This window comes from Macrobrachium nipponense, chromosome 4 (assembly GCF_015104395.2).
Source record: "Macrobrachium nipponense isolate FS-2020 chromosome 4, ASM1510439v2, whole genome shotgun sequence".
Lineage (NCBI taxonomy): Eukaryota > Metazoa > Arthropoda > Malacostraca > Decapoda > Palaemonidae > Macrobrachium > Macrobrachium nipponense.
In genome coordinates this window covers 126367673-126385649 of record NC_061100.1, presented here as the reverse complement: position 1 = coordinate 126385649, position 17977 = coordinate 126367673, and the positions used below count along the sequence as shown (strand labels likewise).

The 17977-nt window shown below is 40.9% G+C and overlaps 1 protein-coding gene across 1 annotated transcript in view; it reads left to right on the top strand.

The window, feature by feature from the left end:
* The window catches only part of LOC135211139 (UV excision repair protein RAD23 homolog B-like), a 109391-nt gene that overhangs the window by 54647 nt on the left and 36767 nt on the right, over positions 1 to 17977 (top strand). Inside the window, exon 5 of the mRNA XM_064244296.1 lies at positions 12119 to 12212. Within this exon, the coding sequence (XP_064100366.1) occupies positions 12119 to 12212 (94 nt within the window). The remainder of the gene's footprint in view (positions 1 to 12118; positions 12213 to 17977) is intronic.

The following is a 17977-nucleotide window of genomic DNA, read 5'->3' as shown; positions in this document are numbered from 1 at the left end:
CCTGACACATCAATCTTTCTTTGATCGCTTTAGAGAGTAGCTGCATTATGCTCTCCTTCCCAAGCCGATTGCTTTGTTTGCTTATTTCTTGGTTTTTAGTGTGTTTGTGTTTGTCCTTTGTTTGTCCTTTGATCAAGGATTCCTCCAAGAGTTCCAAGCCCATCAACATGTGTCCACGCATTCAGAGATTTCCGTGTTCCAGGCTTTTGGCATCTGTTACAAATCCCGATTCAACTTGCAGGAGGTGCCATGCGAATTTTTATATTATCTCTAATCCATGTCCAGAATGTCAGGCCTATATCTTAGTGGAAGGCTTTTTATAAGGGGAGGAAACACTGAGGGGTGTCGTCTTGCTTGTCTTGGGAAGGTTTGTGCCTCCCCAACCGGACATTTCGGCAGTGTCTTCCAGTTGTTTTTCCTCCTGCATCTTTTGTTCCTGTGTCTGTCCTGTCCTTTTCTTCAATTCCTCTTTGATTTCTCTGTGGAAGTATCAAGCAATGCAGAGAAGAGTTTTATGTTTAACCCTTACTGGATGGGTAAATATATCGATGTGCAGCTCCTCAGGCCGGGTAAACTTTGAGGTTGATCAATTTACGAAAAAAAGCACAGTGGAAAGAGGAAGATATGCAAATACACATGGTGAAAGAAAAAAAAATTCTAAAAAGTTGTCCTTACCCTCTACAAGAAGTTAAAAATGGCTATTTACAACTCATATGTTTTTTCTAATAAATAATTTTATTTTGTTTTGTAAAATTACAATTACAGCTCGCACAATATCAAAGCAGATAAGAAATAAAAACAGTTGACAAATTTTTGCATATTTGTTGAAAATTATTTACGTAAATTTACTCACCACGAAGATTAAGTAACTTTTTTATTTGTACATGTGTTTTATAATATTTCTTTGCACTTTTCTTTGCAAAATTAATTCATAACCAACATACTATTGCAAAAGACAAGAACTAAAACCAACAGCAGCGATTTGGTATATTTATGAGCAAATTTACAAAAAGACATCTCATGAGGCAGAGAGGCACTACATTCCCCCTTGAAGTCAAAATCACTACTAAGCTTGCATGAGCCGCCTAGTCTTGATTTTTGCTATAGTAAAAGTTGCCATTAGTAAATTCATGGGCTCCCGTTGTTTCAGATTTGGATTCCAACAAGAGGGCGGCAGGTTGGTCTTCCTAGGCCTATGGGGTTCACCCTCTTTGGATGGTTTGCTGTTGCATTTCTTGTCTGCTTGCCATCTGCCCCCATTCCCATTGGCAATCCCTCTACCTCCTGGCCTACAGTACTTTGGTATGCATGTGATACCTTCAAGCAGGCCAGAGCCATCAACAATGTTGCCGCTTATCTTTCAGCTAGTGAGGCTATTGGCTTGTGCTGCCATGCCCAATGTCGTGACGTCACTCCCAGATTCCGCTCAGCTTATGATGTCAACTACGGTGTTGGTTCTCCCTCCATCTCAGTCTGTGACATCATTACTATCCACGTCTCTGTCATCTGCTCAGCCTCTCTCGGAGACGTTCTTTCAGGCGATGTTTGAGAAACTGGACTCCATTCTTCATGAGAGATATGCAATTCCCCCTACAAAGAGACGTCATAGAAGGAGAGAGCCTTCCCTTTCTTCCTCTCTTCTCAGCAAGAAGTGTCGAAATAGGAGAGAACCTTCCCCCCACTCCATTTCCTTCTACTCTTACAAGAGTCAGGCAGTGGAAGTTTCAGGACTTTGTTGTTTCTTTTTCCGACAATTAGAGTGAGTGTATTGCCATTTTCTCTACACGGACATGTCTCTCCATTGCATGTACACATAAGTGTTTCAGTTTGTGATGGCTCCCCATCTCCACAGCCTACTAGAGTTCGCTGTAAGGATGATAAGAGCCCCGATCCCGATCAAGAGTTCGAAGTTGTCCTCCACTCAGATGTAGCCTGCACCTGTGATTTCTCATAATGAATGTGTGGGTGACGATTGAGGACGTGAGATGTTTTGGTTCCGTGGACGTGCATCTCGGCCTTCTTCTCCCAAGACGACTAGACATTCCTAAGTCTCCTTTCCCTCAAGTTCCCAGTATCATTGTTTTCCATATAGAGATATTAGGTCAGTCTCCTCCCTCAAGATATTCTCGTGCTTGCCGGTCCTTATCCCGCGACCGAACAAGTGCATTCACACGGGCATGTATGTGAGTCATCTCACGGCCATGTACGTAATTCATCTCGGGACCGGGTATGTGAGTCTTTGGGTGAACTTGTATGTGGTACATCGCACAATAGTGCTCATAATTTCCCTCAAGGCAATGTTCACGATGCATCTTCTGGCTATGTTATTGAGCCTGCTTGCTCAGAGGCTTCAGTGGTTCAGAATACCAATTCTTCCAATGGGAAACGTGATGCCCAGCTCTGTAGGGAGACCTCTTCAGTGGCTTTAGAGAAGAACAAGGTTCTTTCTAGACCTTCCTCCTCATGTTGCCCTTCTTTGCTTGAGCCAGGGGAAGGGGAGAGCAACAAGTTTGTCTTCTTTTTCGGAGGTTGTTGATCTCATTTGTGAGTTAAGTAATCTGGAAAGGAGGACACAGACTCAATCTTCGATGACCCCTACTGGCATATAAGCTTTGCTCGGCCCAAAGAAGGATTCTAGAGCTTTGTTTGAATTCCCCGAAGCGTAGTCTATTTTGAAGCATATTGATGACCTGATCTCAGATAGGGGGAGCTCCTTCGATCCAGTAGGTCATCTAAGTTTCTCTCTCCTCCTCCCCTGTGGCATAGGAAATATTCCACTGACATTGTTCAGCTGATGCTACGCCACCGTAATCCTGATGTGATCCGTCTTCAGCCTGCACTAACTGGACCAAAGAAGGTTTTCGTAATAAGGACTTCCTAGAGTCGCAGTTTCTTTTCCCAAGAACACTGGATGCAATTGACCGTAGGCGTGTGATACTAAAGATAAACTAGTCCAGCAGGCAGTATCAAATTTAGCGACTCATTCTCATCCTCCACCTCCACCTCCACCTCCACCTCCACCTCCACCTCCACCTCCACCTCAACAGCAAGCTAGACAGTCTCCCCACAGGCAGCAAACCAAGCATGCATCTTCTGTGAGGACATCTCAGCCTTGGGTCAAGACGACGACAATGCCCATTTCAGTCTTGCCCCTACAAGTCAGGTAGGGGCACCAGAGGAGGGCAGAGGTTGTTGTCGATAGAGGACACCTCTCCCTTCCCGGTGCCAAGGATCGGGGAATTCCTGACGGTCCATTGTGCCAAATGGCAATTGCACGGAGCGGAGAAGTGGGTAGTAGATGTCCTTCGGGTCAGATATCTCCTACTTTTCGACTTTGATCCCCTTCTCTCAGACAAACCCCTCCTCCACCTGAAGTTCCTAGCTCTTCAGGGCAAAATTTTAAAGATGGTCCTAGCTCTTCAGGGCAAAATTTTAAAGATGGTCCTAGCTCTTCAGGGCAAAATTTTAAAGATGGTAAACAAGAAGTACATCATCCTTCACTGGGGTTTTACATTTGCATCTTCCTGGTTCCAAAATCCATGGGTGATTGGAGGCCAGTGATAGATCTTTCCACACTGAACCTATTCGTCAGGAAGATGAGGTTCAGGTTGGTGACGTCCTGGACAGTTCTGGCAGCAGTAAAGGAGAATGACTTTATGCTGCCGGTAGACTTGAAGGATGCTTACTTCCAGATCCCAAGTCACCCTTCTTCCAGGAAGTTCCTTCGCTTCAGTCTCGGAGAGTAGGTCTTCCAGTTCAAGATCCTTTGCTTTGGAGAAGTCCAGTCTGGTCCCCAGCCAGAGGATTCTGTATCTGGGTATGACCTTAGATATGGTAACATCGAGGGTTACAGAAGTTCAAGACGGTGGCACAGTCCTTCCTGTCAAAAACCGAACAACCAGCTCACCATTGGCAGGTCCTTCTAGGTATCTTGACATTCCTAGAAAAGCTGGTCCTTCATGGTTGACTCCACCTACTTTCTCTTCAATGAAGGTTAAAGGAGTTATTGTCCTCGGCAGGCAGTTTCCTCAACAGCAAGTACCCCCTTCAGATCAGGTGAGAAGAGACCTGAATTGGTGGTTGGACAATCAATCTTACGATAGGAATCCCTCTACTTTCTCCGCATCCAGATTAGTATCTCCTTTTTACGGATGTGTCCATAAATGGTTGGGCCACTCATCTCTAGGACCTTCTGACTTAGGGTGTTTGGAGTGCTGAGGACAGGAAGCTTCACATCAATTGTCTTAGAGCTAAAAGCAGCCTTTCTGGGACTCAAGAAGTTCCGGGAGAAGGTAGAAGGATGCTCAGTTGCTCTGATGTCGGACACCACCACAGTAGTAGCCTACGTCAACAAACGGAGGGCTAGTGTCTTGCCAACTCGAACTCATAGCTAGATACATTCCAGGCAAGAGAAATGTAGTGGCTGACAAATTGAGTCAACAGAACCAAATCCTTGGCACAGAATGGTCTGCATCAGGACACTGCGAACAGGCTATTTCTTCTTTTGGGGAAGACCCATGTTAGATCTCTGTGCAACTTGCTTCAACAGCAAGTTGGTCTAAATCTCGTTAGTCCCGGATCCTTTGTTTCTAGCAGAGGATGCCCTTCAGCATCCTTGGGACAATCTCAAAGTATACGCCTTCCCTCCAGTCTCAAGCAGAGTGGTTCTCACTGAGTGGAAGTGGGCCATGTGTCCGATTATGTCAAGAAGTTTTCGTTGGCAGTCTTATCAGGGCAAGTGGGGAGTCTGTGATTGGTGTCGTCAAAGGGGTTTCTCTCCACTCTGAATATCTGTTCATTGTATAGCAGACTTCTTCATCTTCCTCATTGTTGAGAAAGGCTGTGGTTTAGGAGTTTCGAGGAATCCTGGCCACCAAAAGAGCTCAAACCTCCAACTTACCATCTGTCCCTTGTCCTTGGAAGTCTCACTTGAGCTCCATTCGAGCCCTTCGATTGTCAGACAGGAATCTGACTCTTAAAACAGTTTTCCTGCTGGGCTTGGTGTCCTCAAAAAAAGTTGAACTTAATGGCCTGAGTTGTGATGTGAAACACACTAGGATGGGGTCTGTGGCCTTTGAATTTGTCCCAGAATTTGTGGCCAAAACTCAGAATCCCTTTGTGCATGATTACAGGTTTGCCTCATTCTCAATTCCCTCACTGAATGACTTTATGGACGGTGACCCGCAGGAACTATGGCTTTGTCCCTTCAGGGCTCTGGGCTGCTATCTTAAAAGGACTCATCATCTGAGGCCTAGGTGTCAAAGACTTTTTGTCAGTACGTGCCACATCAGGAAGGAAGTTTCCTCCTGGCTACATGAGGTGATAACTCGGGCTTATTCCTCGCTCCTTTGTTCTGTCACGGAGACTGTATACCCTACGGTTTTAAGATCATGTCTGTTCATAGAATTTTGAATACTGGTTCTTGGCTACATCAGACCAGGTTCACTTCCTTTAATTTGAAGTGTATTACCTACAGGTCCCTGGACACATTGTGTAGCTCATGTGGGCAATTTGTATCTTACCTAAGATGTTTGTGTGGAAGAGAAAATGAGTGACTAGGCTAGGCTGGTCTCTTTTCCTTTATTCCGTTTTCCTTCTAGCAGGTCAAAAAATAGACACATCATACGCTGGAACTGGTCTGATACAGGTGAGTCTGGCAGTGGATAATTTCTAGCTCCAAGCTGGATCCAGTTAAAAAGCAGAAGAAAGCAAGGAATCTTGTGATATTTGGCGACGCATGCGTAGATCGTGTGAAGAGTGGTCAAGGACCACGCACCTATGCCACTGCGTCCAAGTCTTTTCCAACTCAGGATGTCTTTACCAATAGAGGGGCGGCTAGAGGCAAGCAGTATAATGTTAAGACCTCAGGTTTGTAGCTATGAAAAATACAAATTGTCTTAGAAAATTTGTCATTGTTGATACACGAACAAACCTGTATTAACAGTAGGATAGACTCATACTTGGAGGGAGGTACAAGACATCCTAAACAGGCCCGGGGCCTACCCACCAGTCCAGCTTCCAGAAGAAATGACTTCTAGAGAGGGACTGAAGCCTGTTGAGAAGCTAGATAAATTTATATCTAACCACTCAGACCCTGAGTGATGTACGATATATGGGAGAATCATTGTGTAGGGAACCAAAGAGAAACTTTGACTGTCCAATAGCAAACCAATACACCAGGGTTTGTACTACTCCCAACTCCTTGCCAAGGAGTGGAGCATATGCTACCGAAAAGAGGATTTGATATTTGTATATAAAGCGACCACACTATCAGTATGACTACCTTACTCGCCTGTTTCAAACCCACCCAGCGAATGACGTGTCTATTCCTTAACTCTCCCAAAGGAAGAAGGAAAGGTACAGGAGAAAGAAGGAGACCAGCCAACTCACTCATTCTCTCATCCACACAATCATCTTAGGTAAGATACAAAAGTGCCCTGTTAAGGGCAACTTTGAGTTACACAATCTGTTGGGCAGCCACCACAGGACCCAGGGAAAATGTGTCCGTAGATCTGTGGGCAACACCTACCCTCTTCGAAGATGCCAAGGCCAGTAGGAAAACTGTCTTGAGCGTCAAGTTCCTGTCAGATGAGCAATGCAAGGGCTCATATGGACTCTTAGTGAAGCTCTTGAGAACCAAGAAAACATCCCACATCGTAGACTTGAGCTCCCTAGGAGAACTCAACTGCTCAAACCCCTTAACTAGCAAGGAAAGTTCCCAGGAAGAGGAGATGTCGACACCAAACTCAGGGCAGAAACAGACAAATGTTTCTCGTCTCTGAGGAAGTTTAAAAAGTCTGCTATTCGCTGAATAGAGGTTGTGAGTAGAGAAAAACCCCGTTTACGACGCCAATCACAGTAGATCGCCCATTTGCCTTGGTAAACTGCGGAGGTTGACTTTCTGAGACTGCTGGACATATGCCCTGCTGTTCTCTGAGAAAAGCCTCTCGCTCAGAGGAGTTAATTGATACCCTCCAACTGTGAGGAGACAGGGATTCTACTGAATGGTGGAACCTTTCTGCATGGGGCTGACACAGGAGATGTTGCCAAGGGGGAATTTCCCTTGGAACTTCTGACAACAACGACAGCAGATCTGGGAACCATTCCGCCTGAGGGCACAGAGGGGCTACCAAGTCATCCTGAGACCCCAGTGAACTCATTAGCCTGTCAGAACTAGACGGATCAAACAAAATGGTGGGAAGGCATACACCTCCAGGTTGTCCCAGAGATGTTGGAATGTGTCCTCTGCTAACACTAAAGGATTTGGGACCACAACAGAATATTTCCAGCTTCCTTGCAAAAAGGTCCAGCATGGTTCCCCCCCCAAACCTGGAAGAGCTTGTCTGCTACCACTTGATGAAGGGACCAGGGACCACTCTGTGCCAAGGATCTGATCCCGAGGACTAAGTTTGTCTGTGACCACATTCCGTTTGCCTGGGAATATAGCTGGCTAAAAGCTCTACCGAATTGCTGACCACCCACTGGTGAATATCGACGGTCAAGGCGTGAAGTTGACGAGAAACCAGGCCTCCCTGCTTGTTCACATAGGCTACCACCATGGTGTTGTCCGACATGAGAACGACAGAATGACCTCCTACCTTCTCCCAAAACTCCTTCATACCCAGGAAGGCTGCCTTCAACTCCAAGACATTGATATGTTGCTGTTTTTCCTCCAAATGCCTGAAGCGATAAGGCTGCCTAATTGAGCCCCCAACCTGCGAGGGAGGGATCTGAGAACAGAAGGAAGTCCAGTGGAAGAGAACACAGAGGAACACCCTTCGAAAGATTCTGGTCATCCAACCACCAACAAAGCTCTTCTCTCATCCTATTGTTAGGACCTCAGGTTTGTAGCTATGAAAAATACAAATTGTCATAGAAAATTTGTCATATTTGCTATGTTCCTATACAATAGACAAATTTACTTCTCAGTAGCATATGCTGCTCCTCCTAGCAAGGGAGTGGGGAGTAGAGACAGATCCCTGTGGCTTGAAAGGTTTGTTACTGGAACAGACAGTTCTCCTTATCTTCCAAGATTGCAATGTATCTGGCCATACAACATTGTACTAAACCCAGCAGACTGAGTTTTTTGGTATTCATCTACCTATTCTGTCACAGGCTATGACCACCTCCTTTAGAACTCTTTCTTCTGAGAAGGGTAGTCTGGGGTGCTGAACTTCCAGCTGGCTCAGTGTACTACTACCTCCCTCCTAGTATAAGTCTATCCTATTGTTAAGACCGAACGCTTGTTTTGCGTATGAACAAATGGCAAATTGTTGATCAGTTTACATTTTTCATAGCTTACAAACTTAAGGAAGTCTTAACGTCATACTGCCCTCTTGTAGCCACCTTTGTTTTATACTTGGTTGGAAGAAAGACTGGTGCGTCACAAGGTCCCAAGCTTGGTCGATGGCAAATTTCCACCTCGTAATGTATGGGTTGCCAGATGCCACAGATTCCTTGCATTACAATCTTCGATTGTTTTTAACCAGTTTCCAGCTGGTGCTGGAAGATTATCCTATTGTTAAGACCTCAGGTTTGTAAGCTATGAAAAATGCAAATTGATTAAAATTTTGCCATATTGTCATTTTGTAGAAGAAATATACCACATAGTACTCATAAGCAAGTTGCAGTGTGTAACAAGAAAAAATGAAAGTTTGGTACACATTCTCAAAATAATATGTGTAAGGATTATCACCTATGATTGAATATGGAAAGTTGTTAAGTTTTTGTTAATAATACCCAAAATAAAAAATTTAAAGGCTTGATATGTTAATTATATCTTAGTGTTTGTGTTAAATGCAGGTCAAGACTTTGAAATGCCATATCTGAAAACAAGTTATTTGCTTTTCAGAACACTTCTTCATTATTATTTGATTTTACTAATTTCAGTGAAATTCCATATATAACATGGCAAGACCTGTGAAAAAGACTTTTCACACTTTTCATATCTTAAAATAGTTTAGAAGTTGTAACCAGCCCGAGAAGAGTCTACTTGAGACTCAGAGGTCTGGAAAAACTAACCCCTATTAATAATAATAATTTAATTTTTGTTTATGGAGGAAATTTTTAGATGTAAAATAAATAAAATTCATATTTTGTAAATAAAATAGCCTTTACTAAAAAAAGAAAAGAATCTATGGTCTCTTATTTATGGCATGTATTTCATGGAGTCAACAATCAGCAAAGGGGAAGAGGCATTTTGAAAATTGAAAAAAGTTTATGGCATCTGGAGGGTCATTGACTTGATTTTCATGGGTAAATGTGATGCCCTTAATGAGTTAAAAATTTCTTGCTTATAGATAAAAAAAAAAAAAAAAAAAAATGAACAATAGCCAGCCAATACTTTTAAGGGATGCATCAATGCTACAAGGTCCCATTTCAAAGCATTTCAGGATTTTGAACTCAAGGTTGAAGGGATTTGCTTCATATTTTAAATGCACAATTAAGTACTGATACCCAAACCTTCAGCCTCTTAAGTTTATTTAATGAAACACGTGTTTCTAATACTTATATTGACCCTTATGAAATAGGATTTACCTTAGATATTGAAATAAAAATGAATCATTGCTGATTTTTAACTAAAGATTATGATAAAACGGAATCATATGATTTTTATTACAGCCCTCTTAATGTCGATAGATTATAAAGTATGATATTGGTTAATTTTTTGTACTGATTTCAGTACTGTAATGTTTTAGTCCTCTTAAGGTTGATAGATTATAAAGTAACCAGTATATTTATCATGGTCATTATTAAGAGGGCAGCTGGTAAATGAATGGTGGAAATTGGAAAAAAAATTTTATGTTTGGTTTAAGGCAGTATGAATATAAAGTATCACATCAAAATTACATTGGTTTTGGAGTATGGCAATGTTCATTATTCTAGGGATGGGGTGAATTAGCCATATCCCAATAATTAAAGATTTTCACCCCTAAACTCATCAGCCCCCTTATTATTGTTAGGGGTTTTTTCTGTGGGATAGAAAGAGCTGTATGTATGAATGAACCCTTTCGCCGCACAGGACTTCTCCCCTCGTTCATGAAAAGGTCTCGCCTATAGTGTGAGACTTGCCTTCTTGGTATTAAATTTTCTGGTTCTAATTCTGCAGCTTGTAAAAGATTTGCTCTTTTCCTTGTCAATTTAAAAGCCCTTGTTTATTCTTTGGTGAGAAATGGTAACATTTGATTTCCATTATACAGGATAGCTTCAGGACTGATAGACCTTGAGTAGATGGGAGCTCTTTCTGATGATAGATTACAGAGGTTTTTAAATTGAAATAACTGTGACATAGTGGACCTGAACTGTCTGGTAGTTTTGATAGTGAATATGATGTTTGTGATATAGACAATCCTGCCTTACATGATTTTATGATTTTGTCTAACGAAGGAAGGAGGTAGAGGAGTTGCCTAGCACCAGCAGTGGTGTAAGTAAGAAAAGAAAACTTATGCATAAAATGAGTGGAAGAGCATTGCATATTCAGTAGGTGAAATTCAGTGCTTTCAGACTTCAATTTTTGGTAACAATTACATTGGTATAAGTGAACGTTTGATTTCTTTTTGACCATATAGTTACAGTAACTAACAAGAATGCCAAGAATTTTCCCAGCAAGACTTGAATGGAGTTGAGTTGACATTACAAATAATGATTTTTGACAAAAATGTTATTGCCTTGGAGATTCTTTACTGAATTTATTGACAAGCCCACTTTAAACGTTTATTGGTCATCAGATGATTGTGAGGCGATGCCAGTTTTTCCAGATACTGTGAAGCTAGATAGTTTTTGTGATACATTATGTTTCTTACGTTTTAGAAGTGAATCTGAAGACTTCTAGAAATGATTGCTAACAAAAACTGGCCACATCCTAAAGCTACTGGAAACCCCATTCAATGATAAAATCCCTCCTTCAAGGAATCTAAGTTTAGATGGATCTTGACTTGCGTAAAGGGAGGTTAGTGTTTTGTTGTTATGTAAAGGGCAAACATTCAAGGTTTGGAAAAAAATTCAAACTGGTTGATGAATTTGTTGCTACTTTACAGTCCCGATTATACACAGGGAAAATGGAGACTTGACTTCCAAATTTGAGGATGTGAATGAGAACTTGATGCAAGATAACTGTTACACATCATCCAAACTTTATCAGTTTTTAAGAGATGCTAAAGGCACTTATTTGATGTAGTATGAGCCAAAAAGGTGTTGAAACTGGAAAGGCAAAAAGACAGTAATAGGCTAGCAGTGGAGGGGTAATCCATTTCATCCTGTATGGTCATAGTCTTCATCCATGTGCCCTCATATCTTATAAAAATTTGCATATTTGCTAATGTGTTTGTCATTACATGAGTATTTTGCTAAGTATATTCTAGTCAAATTTTTAGTTTGTAGATCAAATATTTGAAGTTATATCTGAGGGGACAAATGAAAAGTGAGATAGAAAGTAATGAAATTGGGTACCAAATGAAGGTTATGAAAAATTTTTTTTACCCTACAATGTGTCACATTAGGTAAAATTTAGATGCTATACCCAATTACAGGGTAAAGATTGACAATTTGGACATGCAAGCTTATTGAATAATTGTTACATACTAAGTTTAACTTTTTAGTCTGTAAATTATGTAAAATGTAGTTTTACATAACCAATCATGTATTATGTAAAAACAACTTGGTATTGTGTTTTTGCTCTTCAGTTGTTGTTTTGGTTTTTCAAGTACATTAAGGTATTTTGATGCACATTTATTTATTAATTTTGTAGCTTCAGATTGAATTTGTATATTTCTGATAAGTTAAAATATGTGATTTAATCAAAGATTAGGCCAGCTCTATAAAAATTTTACTAATTTTAATTTTTTGGGTTATACTTGACAAAGTTCAACAGTGGATTTGTGTTTGATGATTTGACATAATATACGGCAGTTTGGAAATAGTCATTTGTACCCTTTATTGAGGTAGTCATTTGTACCCTTTATTTTTCATTTGGATTTTTTTTAAAAAGCTTTAAAGTGAGATGACAGAAAGGTAAATTTACTCTTTTCACATCTCAGGCTTTGGAACAGAGGACTTTTGAAAGCCAGATAACTGAAATTTCAATGAGATTTATGACCATTTTTCTTTTTTTCTTTTTCAGAAGTGTTGGAAGCGCAGAGTCTTTATTAGTTATGGGTGAAGAATTTAACCGTATGGTAGAAAACATAATGGAAATGGGCTACGAGAGGTCTTTGGTAAGTTCTGGAAACAAATTTTGTTTTTCTATTTTCTGTCTCATCAAGTGCATGTAATTATATCTGAATAGGAAATTGTATGAGAGACAGTAAAAAAAATTTGCATGGGACCTACTGCAGGTTGAATGGGGATCTTTAACAGAAGCAGCCAAAAACCTAGAACATGGAAATCCCCAGCAGCAGACTGAAAAATTTAACCCTAAAGAGCCTGGCTAAAAAATCAATATGCAGCACCCCAGATCTTGCAAACTTTAAGGTCGGTCAAAAATGGGAGGGGGGGGGGGGGGGGATAATAAATGGAAAGAGGAAGACATGCAAATGCCACATGGTGTCAGAAAAAGAATTGAAGAAAAGTTCTTTCTCCTTCCTTCCATGAGAAGTTGATAATGATTATTTGCAAAACCTTGTGAGGCCTCTTTTACAAGACGATAGTAAATTTGACCAAGTAATACATGTTTGTTCATACGCAGAACAAACCTTCAGTCTTAACAATAGGATGATCTAGTGCCAGCTGGAAACCGGTTAAAAACAATCAAAGAATGCAAAGCAAGGAAACTGTGGCATTACATCTGGCAACCCATATGTATACGAGGTGGAAGCTGGCCACCGACCAAGCTTAGGACCTTGTGACACATCGATCTTCCTTTGACCGACTTGGAGAGTAGTCACATTGCGCTCTCCTTCCCAAGCCGGCTGCTTTGTTTGCCTGTTATTTGTGTGTGTGTGTGTGTGTCTCTGTTTGTCTCTCTGTCCTTTTATCATGGATTCTGCCAAGATTTCCAAGCCCTGTCAACGTATTTGTCCGGGAATGTAGGGATTTCCGTGTTCTAGGTTTATGGCTGCTGCTGTTACAGATCCCCATTCAACCTGCAGTAGGTGGCATGCAAATTTTTGTACTGTTTCTAATCTGTGCCCTGAATGTCGTTACTGGCCTATATATCTGTGGAACACTCTACAAAAAGAGGGATCAACGTAAGGTGTAACTTGTTTGTCTTGGGAAGGTTTTTCGCTTCCCCGAGCGGACATTTCAGTGTCTCCTTCCAGAAGTTTTCCTCCTGCATTTTTGGCTCACTTGTCCCTTTACTTTTCTAACATTGATTCGTCTTTGGAAGTATCAGACAGTACATGAGATAGTTTTATGTTGAATGAGGCCCCTTTCTCTTGTGGGAGTCATCACACTCCCTCAGGGGAGGAGGCTTTCCCTCCAGCTTCCTTTTTTTCAGATTTGGAGTCCAACAAAATGCAGCGGTTTAGGCGTCCCTAGGCCTATGGGTTCTCCCTCTTTGAATGCTTTGCTGGCGCATTTTTTGTCTGCTCATCAGCCTCCCCCATTCCCATTGGCATTCCCCGCTCCTCCGGCCTACACTACTTAGGTACGCGAGTGATGCCTTCAAGCGGGCTAATGCCATCAACAACGTCATCTGCTGGGTTGTCGTTTATCTGCCCACCAGTGAGGCCATTGGCTTGTGCTGCCATGCCCAATAAAACATGTTCCCTTTGTATAAAGTGAAAGCTCATGAGATTAGAGCAGTGGCCATTTCTCTGATTTTCAAAAGAAATCTGGTCTTATCAGCAATTTTAAATTCTACATTTTGGAAATGTAAATTGGTGTTTGTCTCACATTTTCTGAGAGATTGAATTGATGTAGTACTTTGGGTCCCTTTCTTGCTGATGGTGTGGTATTGGGAAAGGAAGTGTAGGAAGCAACCCTACCTAAAATCGTTTTTCTCCTTGATATAAAATGGTTTTTTTGGGGGGGAAGCCTGGAGGTAGGAAGTGCCTATAGTAGTACCAATCTATGGTGAGGGTTTGGGCGTGTCTAAAAGCGAAGACACGTGTTGCCATATCTTCAAGTTCTTTGTAGAGGCGGCCAAAGTCAAAGCTCTGTATTTCTTACTAATCACCCAAGGGAAACATTACCCTTAGGTCTTAACCTCTGTCCTGTACAGATTATCCTCCTTTCAGAGTCTGGTGAAAGGGGAATGCCTACTCTAATTGTCTTAGAAGGGTTCGCTGGTATAAGTTTATTTTTCCTTTATTCAGATAGTGTGTATTGGCATAAAAACTTCAGATATGAAACAGTTCTTTTTATTCTTCAATTAACTTATTTATCAACAACCTACATGAGAGAAAACTAAAGGGAAATCATGGATATGATAATTTTCATACATTAATCATTTCTTTATTTTAGAAACATTAAAGTAATAAATACAGTATATCTAATAAATAAGAATGATAATGATACACTTTATTTAACCTCGTGATGCATGCATTTACAATGGTTATTTAAAGAGAACAGTACAGAACAGCATAAAAAGACGAGAGAGAGAGAGGGATACTTTAAGAGGACTCCTCATCAGAAGAATATTCTTTTTTCAAATTCAGTTGACTGTTGTCTTGGAATGTTCTACACAAGGAAAAAAATTAACATCAATGATGAAATTTCATATTCAAATTTCTGAATTTATAGAAAAGTTCAGATAACAGACATCTTTTAAGCATTTAATCACACACAAACACACGTGTTTGAGGGCCAACTATATTTACATCTGCTAATCCTTACCTTCACCATAAAGGACCCCAGCTCATAAGATTTGACCATTCTTAAGAGATTAACGAAGGGTATATTGTTCTTGACTGACAGATACAGATTTTGATACTTGACCTGAGAATCGAGATTGTAGATGTGGCAACATGTTTTCCACGTTTCTCATGTATGATATTGAAAAACTGAAGAATGTTGATCATTAACAACTGTATACATAAAAACCATGTTTAGCAAATATTTCAGAGTAATTCCCTTCAGTTCTGGCATATAACAATGACCTATATTCCATAAAATTTTACTTAGAACTTGAAGATATGGCAACGCGTGTTTTCGCTTTTAGATACTCCCAAACCCTCACCATAGATTGGTACTACTGTAAGTACCCTCCAATCCTCTTTCTAGTGAAGTGTTTCTAGTGAGTGTGGAAATTAGGTATATAATTACTGGGCAAGTCCCATAATTAAAATTACATTTTTATAATAAAATAAAGTTTTAATTATACTTACCCAGTAATTATATAATCAAGAGCCCACCCTCCAACCCTAGCAGGTCTTTTCTTTTTAAAGGCATGTAACAAACTGAGCTCTTTGCCAAGTGGTTCCTCTCACCCCCAAATGGGCAGGGTCATTGTTACCTAGCCAAAACAAAACAGAAAATTGCACAATGCGCAAATTTCAGAATTTTAACTGCCGGGCAAGTGAAACTCTTAGCTATGTAATGTAATTACTGGGTAAGTATAATTAAAACTTTTTTATTATAAAAAAATGTCATTTTTTCTTGTAGGTTGGATCATACCTTTGATATGAAATCCGGGCAACTATGTAACTTCCTCAAAGTCTGTATATTTGAATTATTGCTTGTCCAGTAAATGGATCAATTTTATACATTCTGTGACATGCTATATTCATATTCATACAAAGACACGGCCGTGTAAAGAAGTTGATGAAGCACTCTTCACGTGCGCAACACTCCAATGATCTCCAGCACATACGTGTAAGGGAGAGACACGGCCGCGGACTGGAGAGACACGGCTGTGAACCGAAGATGGAGAAGCACTCTTCATGTCCACAACAGTTCCATGAAGACGAACACATACACTTGAGGGAGAGACACGGCTGTATATAGAAGACGGCGAAGCACTCCTCTCACTCTCAACCCTTCCATGGTCACTAACACGTACACAAAAGGAAAAGACAACCGTGTAGGGAAGTCAGTGATGCACTCCTCTCACTCGCAGACGACAATGCCACAGTTCTTAATTCTCCGTCTGACTCGATGGTGAGGGGAAGAGGGAGAAGAGACAGGAGATAAGGTGAGCTACCTCCCTCTATGACATCTCTTGCTAGGAGGAGGAGGAGGGGATGAATCATTCCTTTTATGACTCTTCTTCCCAGAGATAGCAAAAAACCTCTCGAAGAACAGAGTCCAGCCTCTCGAACAGTCTGGAAAAACGTCTCCGATAGCTCAGCGAGTGGAAGTGAAGACATCACAACAACAGAAGGCGAAAGAGATGACGTTACAACAACGGAATGAAGATATACCACCGCACCTGATGTTATAGTTTGAAAGGCTACTGGGAGTGACGTCACGACATCTCGAATGACAGCGTTGTTCGATGACCTCATTGGAGGGGCTATAAGACGCGACCCAGAAAACGTCAATGTTGATGCAGGTGTCCCCCTATGAGGCAGCACATGAGATCCAAAGTAATGTAGGCTCAGAGGAGGGGGGGGACTGCTGATAGGGCCGTGGGTGGGGTACGAGCCCCCAGGAAATGGGAGAGAAGGCCATCCAAGGAGGGGGACCCCTGTAGGCCTAGAGATACCCAAACAGCCACCATCTTTGATTGTGATTTTGAAATAAAAGAAACAGATGGAGAAGCCACCTCCCTCTCAGGAAGGACATTAGATTCAACAGCCATCATCTTCTTTGATTCTGATTCTGAAATAAAAGAAACAGATGGAGAAGGCTCCTCCCTCAGAAAGGACATTAGATGCTGTGGGAGATAAGGCTAAATTGAACCATTTCATCCTGTGCAACTCCCTATACTTCCAATGACGAATCAATTGAAGAAAAGGAAGAATATAGTGGTACAACTGAGGGGGGGGGGAACGCTTCTGGAAGAGGGGGAAGCTGAGATGCCCAAGCAAGTAGGACCAATAGAAACTCTGTGATGTTCCCTCTACCTGTAAAATGCCTTCTACTGTGACTTAGGCCAGGAACAACAATAATTAGGTCTGCACCTATTGCAAGTTGTATGGGGATCTGTAATGGCAGCAGCCAAAAACCTGAACATGGAAATCCTGGAATGCCCGGGCCCACGTGCTGACAAGCCCTAGAAGAGTTGGTGGACTCCATGATACAAAACAATCACACACTCACTGAAATAAAGAAATCATGGGCAAACAAAGAAACCAGCTTGGGAGGAGAGCAAAAGCAACTACTCCCAAAGGCAAAGAACTGGAACGCATCAATTGTATTTATATTATTCGTTATGGGAATTATTGTTTCGGTTTTTGTACACTTCGGATTTCGTGGGAGGTTGTGGAACGGATTATGTACGAAAACCGAGGTTCCACTATAAATATGTACACCATAATACTTGCATGTTCACAAACAGTAAGGAACAAATGCTTTTTCATATCGAATTCACACAGCCTTAGAATAATACACACCAAATGGGTTACAGCTATCTTAGTGCTTTGTCAAAAATAAGTGTCCTTTCATTCATGTTTCTCCTCTTTCAAAGATTTTCATATTCCTCTGAAAAATGCTTGCAAATAGACAGCCATAAATAGATGGAGGACATTTTTCTTTGACAATGTACCCATACAACTGTAATTGTTCATGTATGGAAATTTATTTAAAAAATCTTGATAGTGAACCACAGGAATACAAAAGTAAATTGATCTCGGGCAAGTAGTAAAGGAATTTTTTTTACATGAACTTTACTGCTTTTTAATATAAACATTTGCCCAATAATATTTTATGCAGTAAAATATATGGTACTTATTTATGAAATCAGGGATCTTTCAACTTCTCTCAGTAATTTTAATGATATACCTTCAAGTTCTGAATTTAAAGATGTCTGTTTAGACTAGTACTCTTTAGGTATTGTGTTGTCAGGTGTTTTGTAACTATCTTTAAGAGTGACTGAACCATCTGTGACAATTTCATATGCATGAAAATTGGATTGAATGAAAATTAGTTTTTTTGA